Consider the following 13,311-nt stretch of genomic DNA (forward strand, 5'->3'; position numbering starts at 1 on the left):
GGCTTTCCCATGACATTGCTGCTTTTGACCTCCTAGATGGAGGAGTTCACGAGTTTGAGAGGTGCTGTTGAAGTGACCTTGCTGAGTGCAGCAGTGCACCTTGTAATTGTATGCACTACAGTCATGTTGCAGTAACAATGAAGGGGGTGAGTATTAAAGATTATTGGAGGGCTGCCAATCAAACAGATTGTTTTGTCCTGGATAGCGTCAAACTTCCAGAGGAGTGTTGGAGCTGCATTCAGCCAGGTAGGAAGTATTTCATCACACTCCTGACTTGTGTGTTGCAGACAGATTTTGAGTATCCAGTCACTGCCCTGTTCCTTTAGCCACAGTGTCCTGGGAGTGTTTAATGGGGCAGTGTAGAGGGAGCTTTACTCTGTATCTAACCCCCATGCTGTTCCTGTCCTGGGAGTGTTTGATGGGGATAGTGTAGAGGGAGCTTTACTCTGTATCCAACCCCCATGCTGTTCCTGTCCTGGGAGTGTTTGATGGGGATAGTGTAGAGGGAGCTTTACTCTGTATCTAACCCCGTGCTGTACCTGTCCTGGGAGTGTTTGATGGGGACAGTGTAGAGGGAGCTTTACTCTGTATCTAACCCCCATGCTGTTCCTGTCCTGGGAGTGTTTAATGGGGCAGTGTAGAGGGAGCTTTACTCTGTATCTAACCCCGTGCTGTACCTGTCCTGGGAGTGTTTAATGGGGCAGTGTAGAGGGAGCTTTACTCTGTATCTAACCCCGTGCTGTACCTGTCCTGGGAGTGTTTAATGGGGCAGTGTAGAGGGAGCTTTACTCTGTATCTAACCCCGTGCTGATCCTGTCCTGGGAGTGTTTGATGGGGACAGTGTAGAGGGAGCTTTACTCTGTATCTAACCCCGTGCTGTCCCTGTCCTGGGAGTGTTTGATGGGGACAGTGTAGAGGGAAAAAAAAACAAAACAAAAACAGAATTACCTGGAAAAACTCAGCAAAACTCAGCTTTTAGCTTTTTGTTTTTATCACAGTGTAGAGGGAGCTTTACTCTGTATCTAACCCCGTGCTGTTCCTGTCCTGGGAGTGTTTGATGGGGACATTGTAGAGGGAGCTTTACTCTGTTCCTAACCATTGCTCGGTCTGCCTTGGAGTGTTTGATTGCAGTGCCCTTGTTTGATTCTCATGTTGAAGCAGCACTGGGAAGGGATCAAGTTCAGTGTAAGTATCCTGAGTAGAGCTTTAGTTCAACAGGAAGCCCAGGATACTGATACAGTTTAAAAACTCAGCAACAAATTCTCACTAATAAACAGTGATAAAATACTTCAAAGCAGCTTCTTCCAATTATGCCTTTACACCTGCCACTGAGCTGAAGAGAAATTAAGGCACAATAAAAGAGCAGCTTTTATGACACATACTGAAGTGTAGCCACAGCTTAGGCTGCAGTTTACACAGTAGCTGCAATCAGCCAGTTGGAAGCCGACAGTTCCACTGTCACCAACTGTATCACATCATCACAGGAACCTCAGCAATGCTAAACCCTCCTGTTACACAGAAGAGTGAGGACTCTGAGGGTTGTGCAACTTTGGAACTCTGTCTCAGAAGGCAGTGGAAGCAGGTCATTGAATATTTTTAAGGCAGAGGTAGATTGATTCTCTTCCTCAACAAGAATCTAAGGTTATCGGGGGTAGATAGCCTGGCGAATTGAATAACTAGGGCTGCAGAGAGGGCTTTATGCTAAATAGAGCGAGGGAGGGTTCTGGAGAGGGGGTATGTAGGCTTACAAAGCAAAAGAACATGGCAGCCTTGCAGGGCAGCTACTTAGCTAATGATACCCAGAGTGTGACAGGAAGGGACAGAGTGCACAAACATAAAAATCAGCAAATAGGGTCAAAGGGAGAAAAAAATGGTAAAAAGGCCAAATTAATGACTCTTTACTTAAATGCACATAGTATTCAGGACAAAATAAATGAATTAACGGCGCAAATAGAGGTTAATGGGTATGATCTTATTGCCATTATGGAGACATGGTCACAAGGAGATCAAAGCTGGGAACTAAATGTTCAGGGGTATGTGACTTTTTGAAAGGGCAAGCAGGAAGGAAAGGGTGGTGGGGTAGCTTTGTTAGTACGAGATGGAATAAGTGTGATAGCAAGAAATGATCGTGGATTGGAAGATGTAGATCCATATGGGTGGAGGTAAGAAAAAAATAAGGGGGAAGGCGACACTGGTCGGAGTAGTCTATAGGCCCCCTAACAGTAGCTATACTGTCAGACAGAGAATAAATCAGGAGATAATGAGGACATGTAAAAAAGGCAGTACATTAATCATGGGTGACTTTAATCTTCATGTAGTTTGGGAAAATCAAATTAGCAGAGGTAGCCATGAGCAAGAATTCATGAAGTGTATTCGGGACAGTTTCCTAGAACGATATGTTGTGGGTCCAACCAGAGATCAGGCTATTTTGGTTCTGGCAATGTGTAATGAGGCAGGTTTAATAAATGATCTCAGAGTAAAAGATACCCTGGAAACAGTGACCATAACATGGTAGAATTTAGCATTCAGTTTGAGAGAGAAACTTGGGTCGGAAACAACTGTGCTGAACTTAAATAAGGGTAATTACAAAGGAATGAGGGCAGGGTTGGCTGGAGTGGACTGGGAAAGGAGTTTAGCAGAAAAGATGGTTGATGAACAATGACAGACATTTAAAAAAATAATTCAGATTCACAACAAAGGTATATTCCAGTGAGGAAGGAGGATTCTAGGAAGGGGATAAACCAACCATGGAAGTTAAGGATAGTATCAAATTGAAAGAAAAATACATACAATGTGGCAAAGATTAGTGGTAAGCCAGAGGATTGGGAAAGTTTTAAAAAACAAAAGATGACTAATAAACTTTGAGGGTAAACTAGCAAGTAATATAAAAACGGACAGTAAGAGCTTCTTTAAATATATAAAAAGGAAGAGAGACTAAAGTGAATATAGGCCCCTTGGAGAATGAGGCTGGGGAAATAATAATGGGGAACCAGGAAATGACAGAGGAGTTGAATAAATACTTTGCATCAGTTTTCAGGGTAGAAGGCACTAATAGCATTCCAAAAATACTAAATAATCAAGGGGCAAAAAGCGGGGGAGGAAATAAATACAATAACTATCATTAGAGAAAAAGTACTGGGGAAACTAATAGGGTTAAAGGCTGATAAGTCCCCTCGACCTGATGGGTTGCACCTAGGATATTAAAGGAAGTAGCTACAGAGATAGTGGATGCACTGGTGGTAACCTTCCAAGATCCTTAGATTCTGGAAAGGTCCCAGAAGATTGGAAAACTGCCAATGTTATTCAAAAAGAGAGGGAGACCAAAAACAGGTAACAATAGGCCAGTTAGCTCAACATCCATCATTGGGAAATTGTTAGAGTCTATTATAAAGGATATAATGGCAGAGCATTTAGAAATACATCATAAAATCAAGCAGACTCAGCATCACTTCATGAAGGGGAAATCATGCCTGACAAATTTATTGGAATTCTTTGAGGAGGTACCAAGCAGGATAAATAAAGGGGAACCAGTAAATGTAATATATTTGGATTTCCAAAAGGCGCTCGAAAGGGTACTACACATAAGGATACTTAATAAGAGCCCATGGATAAAAGATTGGCTAACTAATAGAAGACAGAGTTGGGATAAGGGGGGCATTTTCAGGAAGGCAACCTGGAACTAGTTGGAGTGCCACAGGGATCAGTGCTTTACAATATATATTAATGACTTGGATGGCAGTGGCGAGGATGACAGAGAGTCTACAGAGGGATATAGGCAGGTTAAATGAGTGGGCAAAAACTTGGCAGATGGAATATAATGTGGGAAAATGTGAGATTATGAAGAATTATTTAAATAGAGAAAGGCTGCAGAAAGCTGCAGCACAGAGGGATTTGGGAGTCCTTGAGCATGAATCCCAAAAAGCTAACATACACGTTCAGCAGGTAATAAGGAAGGCAAATAGAATGTTGGCCTTTATTTCAAAGGGAATGAAGTATAAAAATAGGGTAGTCTTGCTAAAACTATACAAGGCACTAGTTAGACCACACCTAGAATACTGTGAACAATTTTGGTCCCCTTATCTAAGGAAAAACATGCTGGCATTGGAGGCAGTCCAGAGGAGGTTCACGAGGTTGATCCCAGGATTTTCTTATGAGGAGAGGTTGAGTACGTTGGGCCTGTACTCACTGGAGTTTGGAAGACTCAGAGGTGACCTTATTGAAACATATCAGATTCATAGGGGGTTTGACAGGGTAGATGCTGAGAGGTTGTTTCCCCTTGTGGGAGAGTCTAAGACTAGGGGGCATGATCCCAGAATAAGGGGTTGCCCATTTAAGACAGAGATGAGGAGGAATTTCTTCTCTCAGAGGGTAGTTAATCTGTGGAATTCTTTACCACAGAGGGCTGTAGAAGCTGGGTCGTTAAGTATATTCAAGGCTGAGATAGACAGATTTTTAATCAGTTAGGGAATCAAGGGTTATGGAGAAAAGGCTGGAAATGGAGTTGAGGATCATCGGGTCAGCCATGATCTCACTGAATGGTGCAGCAGACTCGGTGGGCTGAATGGCCTACTTCGGCTCCTACATCTTATGGTCTAGATAGGAATGTGGAATTCAAAACAAACAGATCAGCCATGATCTTGTTGAATGGCAGAGCAAACTTGAGTGGCTGAATGGCCTACTTCAGCTCTTGTTTCAAATGTTCCTATGTTTCATCACAGAAAATAGTTCATCATTAAGGACTAAAAACATTCTGGAAGAATTTGTGTTTTAAAAGACACTGTTCCTTCAAGGGTTAATGCAAAAACTCTGGTTGCTTTTCTTGGAAGAGACATCCATTTACAAGAAAAGGTAATTAAGCAGTTGTAAAGAAGTTGGAAACCTCTTGACCCCAGTGAACTGTGTACAAAAGGGGTCATATGGTACATTATGGCTCTGGAAAAAACAACCATGCCTGGAACTGTGTTTAAGTTGGTTTTGGTTTTGGGGAAGACCACCACCAACTGCTTCAGAAGACGACAGCAGCCTTTTTGCAGTCCAGAGCCAGTCCACAGCCAAAGTGAATATAAGCTGCTTCTAAGTTGCTCTACATGCTGGAATTGAGTACCTGCGAGTGTTCCTCCAGTCCACCTGAAAAGCAGTGAAAGAGTCATCGATGGTTTGACCAACCCGTACTGAGATACCAACCCAGGCACCATTTCAAGGACTCCACCATCTTACTTTTTCCATTGAACCATTGACTTTTAACCTTTGGCAGAATGACTCTATTTTTATTTGGTATGCAGCGTGCATGTGCAACTTAGGGTATCTCGAAAGAGTAATTAGTATAATTTCATATTCCACTGATTAGCTTTGATAAGCTTTGCCTTTATTTGACACAACTGGTTTTATAATAAACTAGTAAGTTTGCTGTTTATTGAAAGAAGCCTGGCTAAAAGTCTTTTATTCTGAGTAACAGCAGCAAAGGTAAACAATTGGCCATGTTGGTGAGTGAATCAAGCTTCTAAACTAATGGTGTGACCTGAGGAACAGTGGGGCTAGATACACTGCGCACTCCTCCCATCCTGGTCACAACATTAGAACTTTATAAAATACTGGTTAGGCCTCTGTTGGAAAACTGTGGACTATTCTGGACAGCTTACTTCAGGAAAGATGTAAAGGTCTTAAGAGTCCAGAGGAGGTTTACCAGAATGTTACCAGAAATGAGGGACTTCAGTTATAAGAAGAGATTAAAAAAGTTAGGACTCTCCTCTTGGAACCAAGATGGTTAAGAAGTGACATAATGGAGATTTACAAAATAATGAGTAAACTGAGTAAATAAGGAAAACTTATTCCCTCGGGAGCGGGTCAATAACTGGAGTTCGTGGATTCAAAATCAGTGGGAAAAAAACCTAGAAGGGAGATGAGGAGAAATGTTTTCACTCCGTGTTGTCGAGATTGGGGGCGCGCTACCTGTACAGGTGGTACAAGCTGCTTCCATAAATAATTTTGAGAGAATTGGGCAGGTTCTTGAGGATGAGGAACTTATAGGATTGAAGGATTGAGGACATAAAACAGGTTCATGGGACTAAGCACGACAGCTCTTTCAAAGAGCCAGCCGGGTTGGATTTGTCCTTTTTGTGTACAGGACATACCTGGGCAATTTTCCACATAGCTGGGTAGATGCCAGTGTTGTAGCTGTACTGGAACAGCTTGGCTAGGGGCGCGGCAAGTTCTGGAGCACAAGTCTTCAGTACTATTGCCGGAATATTGTCAGGGCCCATGGCCTTTGCAGTCTCTAGTGCCTTCAACCATTTCTTGATATCACGTGGAGTGAATCGAATTGGCTGAAGGCTGGCATGTGTGATGCTGGGGACCTCCGGAGGAGGCTGAGATGGATCATCTACTCAACATATCTGGCTGAAGATTGTTGTAAGTGCTTCAGCTTTATCTTTTGCACTGATGTGCTGGGCTCCTCCATCATTGATGGGAATATTTGTGGAGCCTCCTCCTCCACTGAGTTGTTTAACTGTCCACCACCATTCACGACTGGATGGGGCAGGATTGCAGAACTTAGATCTGAAGTATTGGTTGTGGGATCGCTTAGCCCTGTCTATGTATTGCTGCTTTTGCTGTTTTGCATGCAAGGAGCCCTGTTTAGTCCTGTCTATTCCATTTAGCACGGTGTTAGTGCCACACAACACGTTGGAGGTTATCCTCAATGTGAAGGCGGGACTTCACACTCCTACCGATACTCTCATGGACAGATGCATCTGCGACAGGCAGGTTGGCGATGATGAGGTCATGTATGTTTTTCCCTCTTGTTGGTTCCCTCACCACATGCAGCATACCCAGTCTAGCAGCTGTGTCATTTAGGACTCGGCCAGCTTTGTCAGTAGTGGTGCTACCGGGCCACTCTTGGTGATGGACATTGAAGTTCCCCACCCAGAGTACATTCTGTGCCCTTGCCACCCTCAGTGCTTCCTCCAAGTGTTGCTCAACATGGAGGAGCACTGATTCATCAGCTGAGGATGGGCGGTACATGGTCATCAGCAGGAGGTTTCCTTGCCCATGTTTGACCTGATGCCATGAGACTTCATGGGGTCCAGAGTCGACGCTGAGGACTCCCAGGACAACTCCCTCCTGACTGTATACCACTGCCGCCACCTCTGCTGGGTCTGTCCTGCCGGTGGGACAGGGCACACCCAAGGACATTATCTGTAAAGTATGAGGCTGTTGCTTGACTAGTCTGTCAGACAGCTCTCCCAATTTTGGCACTAGCCTCCAGATGTTAGTAATGGGACTCTGCAGGGTTAACAGGGCTGAGATTGCCATTGTCGTTTCTGATGCCTAGGTTGATGCTGAGTGGTCCGTCGGGTTTCATTCCTTTTTTGTGACTTTGTAGCGGTTTGCTACATTGCTGTGGGTCTGGAATCACATGTAGGCCAGGTAAGGACGACAGATTTCTTTCCCTAAAGGACATTAGTGAACCAGATGGGGTTTTACAACAATCGACAATGGTTCATGGTCATCATCAGACTTTTAATTCCAGGTTTTTTAATTGAATTCAAATTTCACCATCTGCCATGGCAGGATTCGAACCTGGGTCCCCTGGGTCTCTGGATTACTAGTCCAGCGACAATACCACTACGCCATCGCCTCCTCATATGCAGAGACCAAAACTGCACACAGGACTCCAGATGTAGTCTCATGAAAACCCTATACAACTCCAGCAAGACTTCTTTATTCTCGCACTCTAATCCCTTTGCAATAAAGGCCAACATGGTATTTGTCTTCCTAATTAGTTGTTGCACCTGCATGCTAACTTTCTGCGTTCCTTGTACAAGCGCACCCAAATCTCTCTGAACATCAACACTTACAAGTTTCCCACCTTTTAAAAAATATTCAGCTTTTCTACTCTATCAATTGAAGTGAATAGCTTTACACTTCCCTACAATATGCCCCATCTGCCATCTTGTTGCCTATTCACTTACCCTGTCTATATCTCTTTGTAGCCTCTCGGTATCCTCCCCACAGCTTACCTTTCCAGCTTTGGATCATCAGCAAACTTAGATACTGTACATTATTCTCTGTCCCTTCATCTGAGTCATGAATATGAATTGTAAATATCTGACGCCCAGCACTGACCCTCGTGGTACTTCATTATTTACTACTTGTCTTGAAAATATCCCACTTATGCCCACTCTCTGCTCCCTGTCCGTTAACTCATCCTCTATCCATGCTAATATATTACCTCCAACTCCATGTGCATTTATCTTAATTAATCTTATTAAGCTTTTGTGTCTGATTATGCCTCAGTGAAGCACCTCAGGATGACACTCAATGTTACAAGTTCTCTATAAATGCAAGGTGTTGTTGCTGATGATTACTATCTGGGATGGCCTCAGGGTGGGGAAAAGGAGGCCATGGATTCAACTGAATAATGTCACTAACTGAAAGGGACGAAGAATGGGGGAATGTTTATTGTAAGGAGGGAAGGTCAGTGTTGAAACTTTTCACTCATGACCTAAAATGAAATGATCTAACTTTGGTCAAACTAAAGCCCCGCTTAGAAAGAGGCAGTTAATGAGCTAACACTGACTTGTAATTAGATCAGTGCATCTCTTCCTCTCTTTATGATGTGTCTTGCTTCCTCAGCATTCTAACAGCAGTTCTCAACTTTCCACTAAGACTCATCATCTCAATCAATCTAAAACCACGTGCAGCTAATGGAGCATTTGTTCTCCTATACAAAACATTGTCTGAGTAACGATATAAACTGCACCTTATTGTGTTGCAGAAGCCTCCCAAAGGTTTCACATCCAACAAATTAGCTGGAAATTGCGTGACTGTGGTGCAGCCACACGTGGTGGCTCAGTGACTGCAGCGTGGGTACGTGTGAGATGCATAGAAGCAGAAAGTGGGCCCAAAAAAGCAGGTGATGGGGTAATCATGATGCAATATTCAATAAACATCACTGAAATGAAGAGGTTACTGCTGAACTAGAAACTCCGGTGAACACTACAGACATTGCTTACTGTTAGAAATTCCTTCATTTTGATAGATTTGTCCAGTAAATTGAAAGATGTACAGGTCATGCCACTCAGTAGCAAAAAAAAGAGAAATATAACACAATGGAAGCTCTTCTATGGCCAGAACAGTTTGTGCTGGGAGTTAGAGTAACACAGCCACAATACTTACTGTTTTAATAGATACTTTTGGAGATCAGGCTAACAGCTACACCAGGCTGTGGGCAGAGTTTCAAATTGCTTTCTACACCAGCCTCATCACCCCACAGAGATCTGTAACTCTAAAGTGAAATGTATAAAGTTGATTCAATGCTGAAACACAGTTTGCAACTCACCATTGTACGTTGATTCATCCTTGTTCTCTGTTGTCGCTCTTGGTGCCTTTTGCTTTGGGGCCTAAAGTGAATAAAAAATGTGCTGAATAAGACACCAAACATTCTGTTGATGTGGCAGTGGTTCAGGACTGAAGGACCCATAGGCAGCTGTACATCCCTCCCCTGTAGAGTTAGCTGTAAGCAGGAGTCAGTGAGCCAGGTGTGTGTACACACTGTGCACTGGGCTCAGAGTGCTGCAGGCACTGATCAGAAACAGCCTCAGGGCAGAGCCCAGAAGTGCCAGAGGTTTCCTACTTCCAAATACCTTCTTTTCTCCTGCAGGTGCTCATTCTCATTGGCCTATGGGTGCCAGGGGTGCTAATCTCCCTCTGGTACCTCTTCATGCGTGAGTCAAAGACAGTGAACAGAACAGACAAACAGACAAATTAGGAGGAGTAGGCCACTTGGGCCCTCGAGCCTGCTCTGCCATTTAATAAGATCATGGATAATCTGACTGTAGCTTCAACTCCACAATTCCACCTACCCTGATAACCTTTCGGCCCCTTGCTTATCAAGGATCTATCTCGCTCTGCCTTAAAAATATTCAAAGAGCCTGCTTCCACAGCCTTTTGAGGAAGAGAGTTCCAAAGAGACTCAAACCTCAAAAAATTTCTCTTCATCTCTGTCTTAAATGAGCTTTTAAAGTGACCCCTAGTTCTAGATTCTCCCACAAGAGGAAACATCCTCTATACATCCACCTTGTCAAGATCCGTCATAATCTTAAAGGTTTCAATTAAGTCACCTCTTATTCTTCTAAATTCCAGTGGATACAAGCCTAATCAGTCCAACCTTTCCTTATAAGGCAACCTGCCCATTCCTGGTATTAGTCTAGTAAACCTCCTCTGAACTGCTTCTAATGCATTTACAGCTTTCTTTAAATTAGACGAGTACTGTACACAATATGGTCTCACCAATGCACTGTACAACTGAAGCTTAACCTCCCTACTTTTGTAATCAATTCCCCTCACAATAAATGGTAACATTCTATTAGCTTTCCTAATTTCTTGCTGTACCTGTATACTAACCTTTTGTGATTCATGCACTAGGACACCCAGATCCCTCTGAATCTCAGAGCTCTGCAATCTCTCACCATTTAGATAACAAGTTTCTTCTTTATTCTTCCTGCCAAAATGAACAATTTCACATTTGCCCACATTATACTCCATTTGCCAGATCTTTGCCCACTCGCTTAGCCTATCTGTGTCACTTTGTAGCCTTCTAGCGTCCTCTTCACAAATTACTTTCATACCTATCTGTGTGCTGTCAGCAAATTTAGCCACCATTCCTTCGGTCCATTCATCCAAGTCATTTAGATAAATTGTAAAGAGTTGAGGCCCCAGCACTGATCCCTGTGGCACACCACTCATCACATCCTGCCAACCTGAAAAAGACCCATTTATGCCAACTCTGTTTCCTGTTAGCTAACCAATCTTCTATCCATGCTAATATGTTACCCCCTACACCATGAGCTTTTATTTTCTGTGATAACCTTTGATGTGGCACCATATCAAATGCCTTCTGGAAATCAAAGTACAGTATATCCACCGGTTCCCCTTTATCCACAGCACATGTGACTCCTTCAAAGAACTCCAATAAATTGGTTAAACATGATTTCCCTTTTACAAAACCATGTTGACTCTGCCTGATTACTCTGAATTTTTCCAAGTGTCCTATAACATTTTTAATAATAGCTTCTAACATTTTCCCTGTGGCAGATGTTAGGTTAACTGGCCTATATAGTTTCCTGTTTTCTGTCTCACTCCCTTCTTGAATAAATGAGTTACGTTTGCTATTTTCCAATCTAATAGAACCTTCCCCTAATCTAGGAGATTTTGGAAAATTAAAACCAATGCATCAAGTAGCCACTTCTTTGAAGACCTTAGGGTGAAGTCCATCCGGACCTGGGGATTTGTCAGCCCACAGCCCCAACTATTTGCTCAGTACCACTTCCCTGGTGATTGAAATTTTCCCATTTCCTTCCTCCCTTCCGTTTCCTGATTTACAGCCATTTCCAGGATGTTACTGGTGTCCTCTATAGTGAAGGCCGAAGCATAGTACCTGTTTAATTCAACCGCCATCTCCCTACTTTCCATTATCAATTCCTCAGACGCACTCTCTATAGGACCAACGCTCACTTTGTTAACTCTTTTCTTACTTAAATATCTATAGAAACTCTGACTACCCGTCTTTATATTACTAGCTACCTTTCTCTCATATGCTAGTTTTTACCTCCTTATTAATCTTTTTGTCATCCTTTGCTGCTCTTTATATTCTTTCCAATCTTCTGACCTGCCACCAGTATGGGCGTAATTATATGCTTTTTCTTTAAGTCTGATACTGTCTTTAACTTTTTTTAGTTAACCACGGATACTGACCCCTCCCCTTGGAAGTTTTCTTTCTCATTGGAATTATCTATTCTGTGTATTCTGAAATATCCCTTTAAATGTCTGATACTGAACCTCTATTGAGCAATTCAAGTAATTTCTTAACCTGAGGTCATTATAAGCACTATGTACAGTGCTGTACATAACCTCGGGATATCCCCAATGCTCTTTAGAGATGGTGGCCCGGATTTTGCAGTTGTACTGATGGCCAAACCGTCAGTGTTCATTGTAATTGCTCTTCTGAAACCGTTAGCAACTTCTGATGCCTGCACGTGTAGTTCAGTGCGGAAATCCAGAAGCTGCTGTGATTCCCCAATTCTTCCACTGGCTGCACTGTGAAGTCCCCACAGACTGGGCCGGGGGGGCGGGGGGGGGATCAATTAGAAATTACTGATTTGACGTGAACTTTCACTTTTTACTAGTATTGCTGCAAAAATTCTTGAAAAGGTTACACCTTGTTGAATGAAGTGTAACAAGATTTTTAACAGTATGCCAAGTTCATAATCACTGCTGAAAAATCACTCTGGCCCTGAAAAACTAATTTCATATTCGCAAAATGCCAAATATCTCCATTCCGTGCTGAAATAGATTACCTAGATTTTTAAAATAAAGTTTTTTTGAAGCTTGTTTACATTTCAACTTCTACCTTAATTCCAGTGTATGTCCCAAACTATTTTGTTTACTGTAAAATTATAACAAATGAATGGAAAAAACCTGTTTGTTATTTCCTGGTTTGGTTTGCTGACTTGATGACATCACTGTTGCTGGATACTAAAGGTCCTCCATAGCTGTCACCAGAATGAAACTAACATTGGGAAAAGTCAAACCCTTGCCAGAAAGATCACTAATGTTTTGTGGGCAACTTTCTGAGGTCAGTGGAGAGCAGTCACTATGCCACTGACTGGAAAATCTGGGCCAAAGAAGTACTTTTTAAATGTAGTCACTATTGTAATATATTTTGTAATAAATGACCAGATGTTCTGTTTTTTGGATGTTGATTGAGGGATAAGTATTGTCCTAGAACACAAGAGCAAACTCCCTTTTTCTTCTTTAAATAGTGCCATGGGATCTTTTGCATCCACCTGTTCAAAAGATTGCCCCTCCAGCAGTGCAGCTCTCCCTCAGTACTGACCCTCTGACAGTGCAGCACTCCCTCAGTACTGACCCTCTGACAGTGCAGGACACCCTCAGTACTGACCCTCTGACAGTGCAGCACTCCCTCAGTACTGCCCCTCCAGCAGTGCAGCACTCCCTCAGTACTGCCCCTCTGACAGTGCAGCACTCCCTCAGTACTGACCCTCTGACAGTGCAGCACTCCCTCAGTACTGCCCCTCTGACAGTGCAGCACTCCCTCAGTACTGACCCTCTGACAGTGCAGCACTCCCTCAGTACTGACCCTCCAACAGTGCAGCACTCCCTCAGTACTGACCTTCCGACTGTGCAGCACTCCCTTAGTACTGACCCTCCGACAGTGCAGCACTCCCTCAGTACTGACCGTGCAGGGCTCCCCCAGTAATGCTGAGCATCTGCTGAGATTACTGCTCAAGT

The 13,311-nt window shown here is 43.2% G+C and overlaps 1 protein-coding gene across 1 annotated transcript in view; it reads right to left on the bottom strand.

The window, feature by feature from the left end:
* qars1 (glutaminyl-tRNA synthetase 1) overlaps positions 1-13,311 on the bottom strand; it is an 86,404-nt gene that overhangs the window by 55,527 nt on the left and 17,566 nt on the right. The window contains exon 7 of the mRNA XM_078543041.1: positions 9,341-9,401. Within this exon, the coding sequence (XP_078399167.1) occupies positions 9,341-9,401 (61 nt within the window). The remainder of the gene's footprint in view (positions 1-9,340; positions 9,402-13,311) is intronic.

This window comes from Cetorhinus maximus, chromosome 6 (genome assembly GCF_964194155.1).
Source record: "Cetorhinus maximus chromosome 6, sCetMax3.hap1.1, whole genome shotgun sequence".
Classification (NCBI taxonomy): Eukaryota; Metazoa; Chordata; class Chondrichthyes; order Lamniformes; family Cetorhinidae; genus Cetorhinus; species Cetorhinus maximus.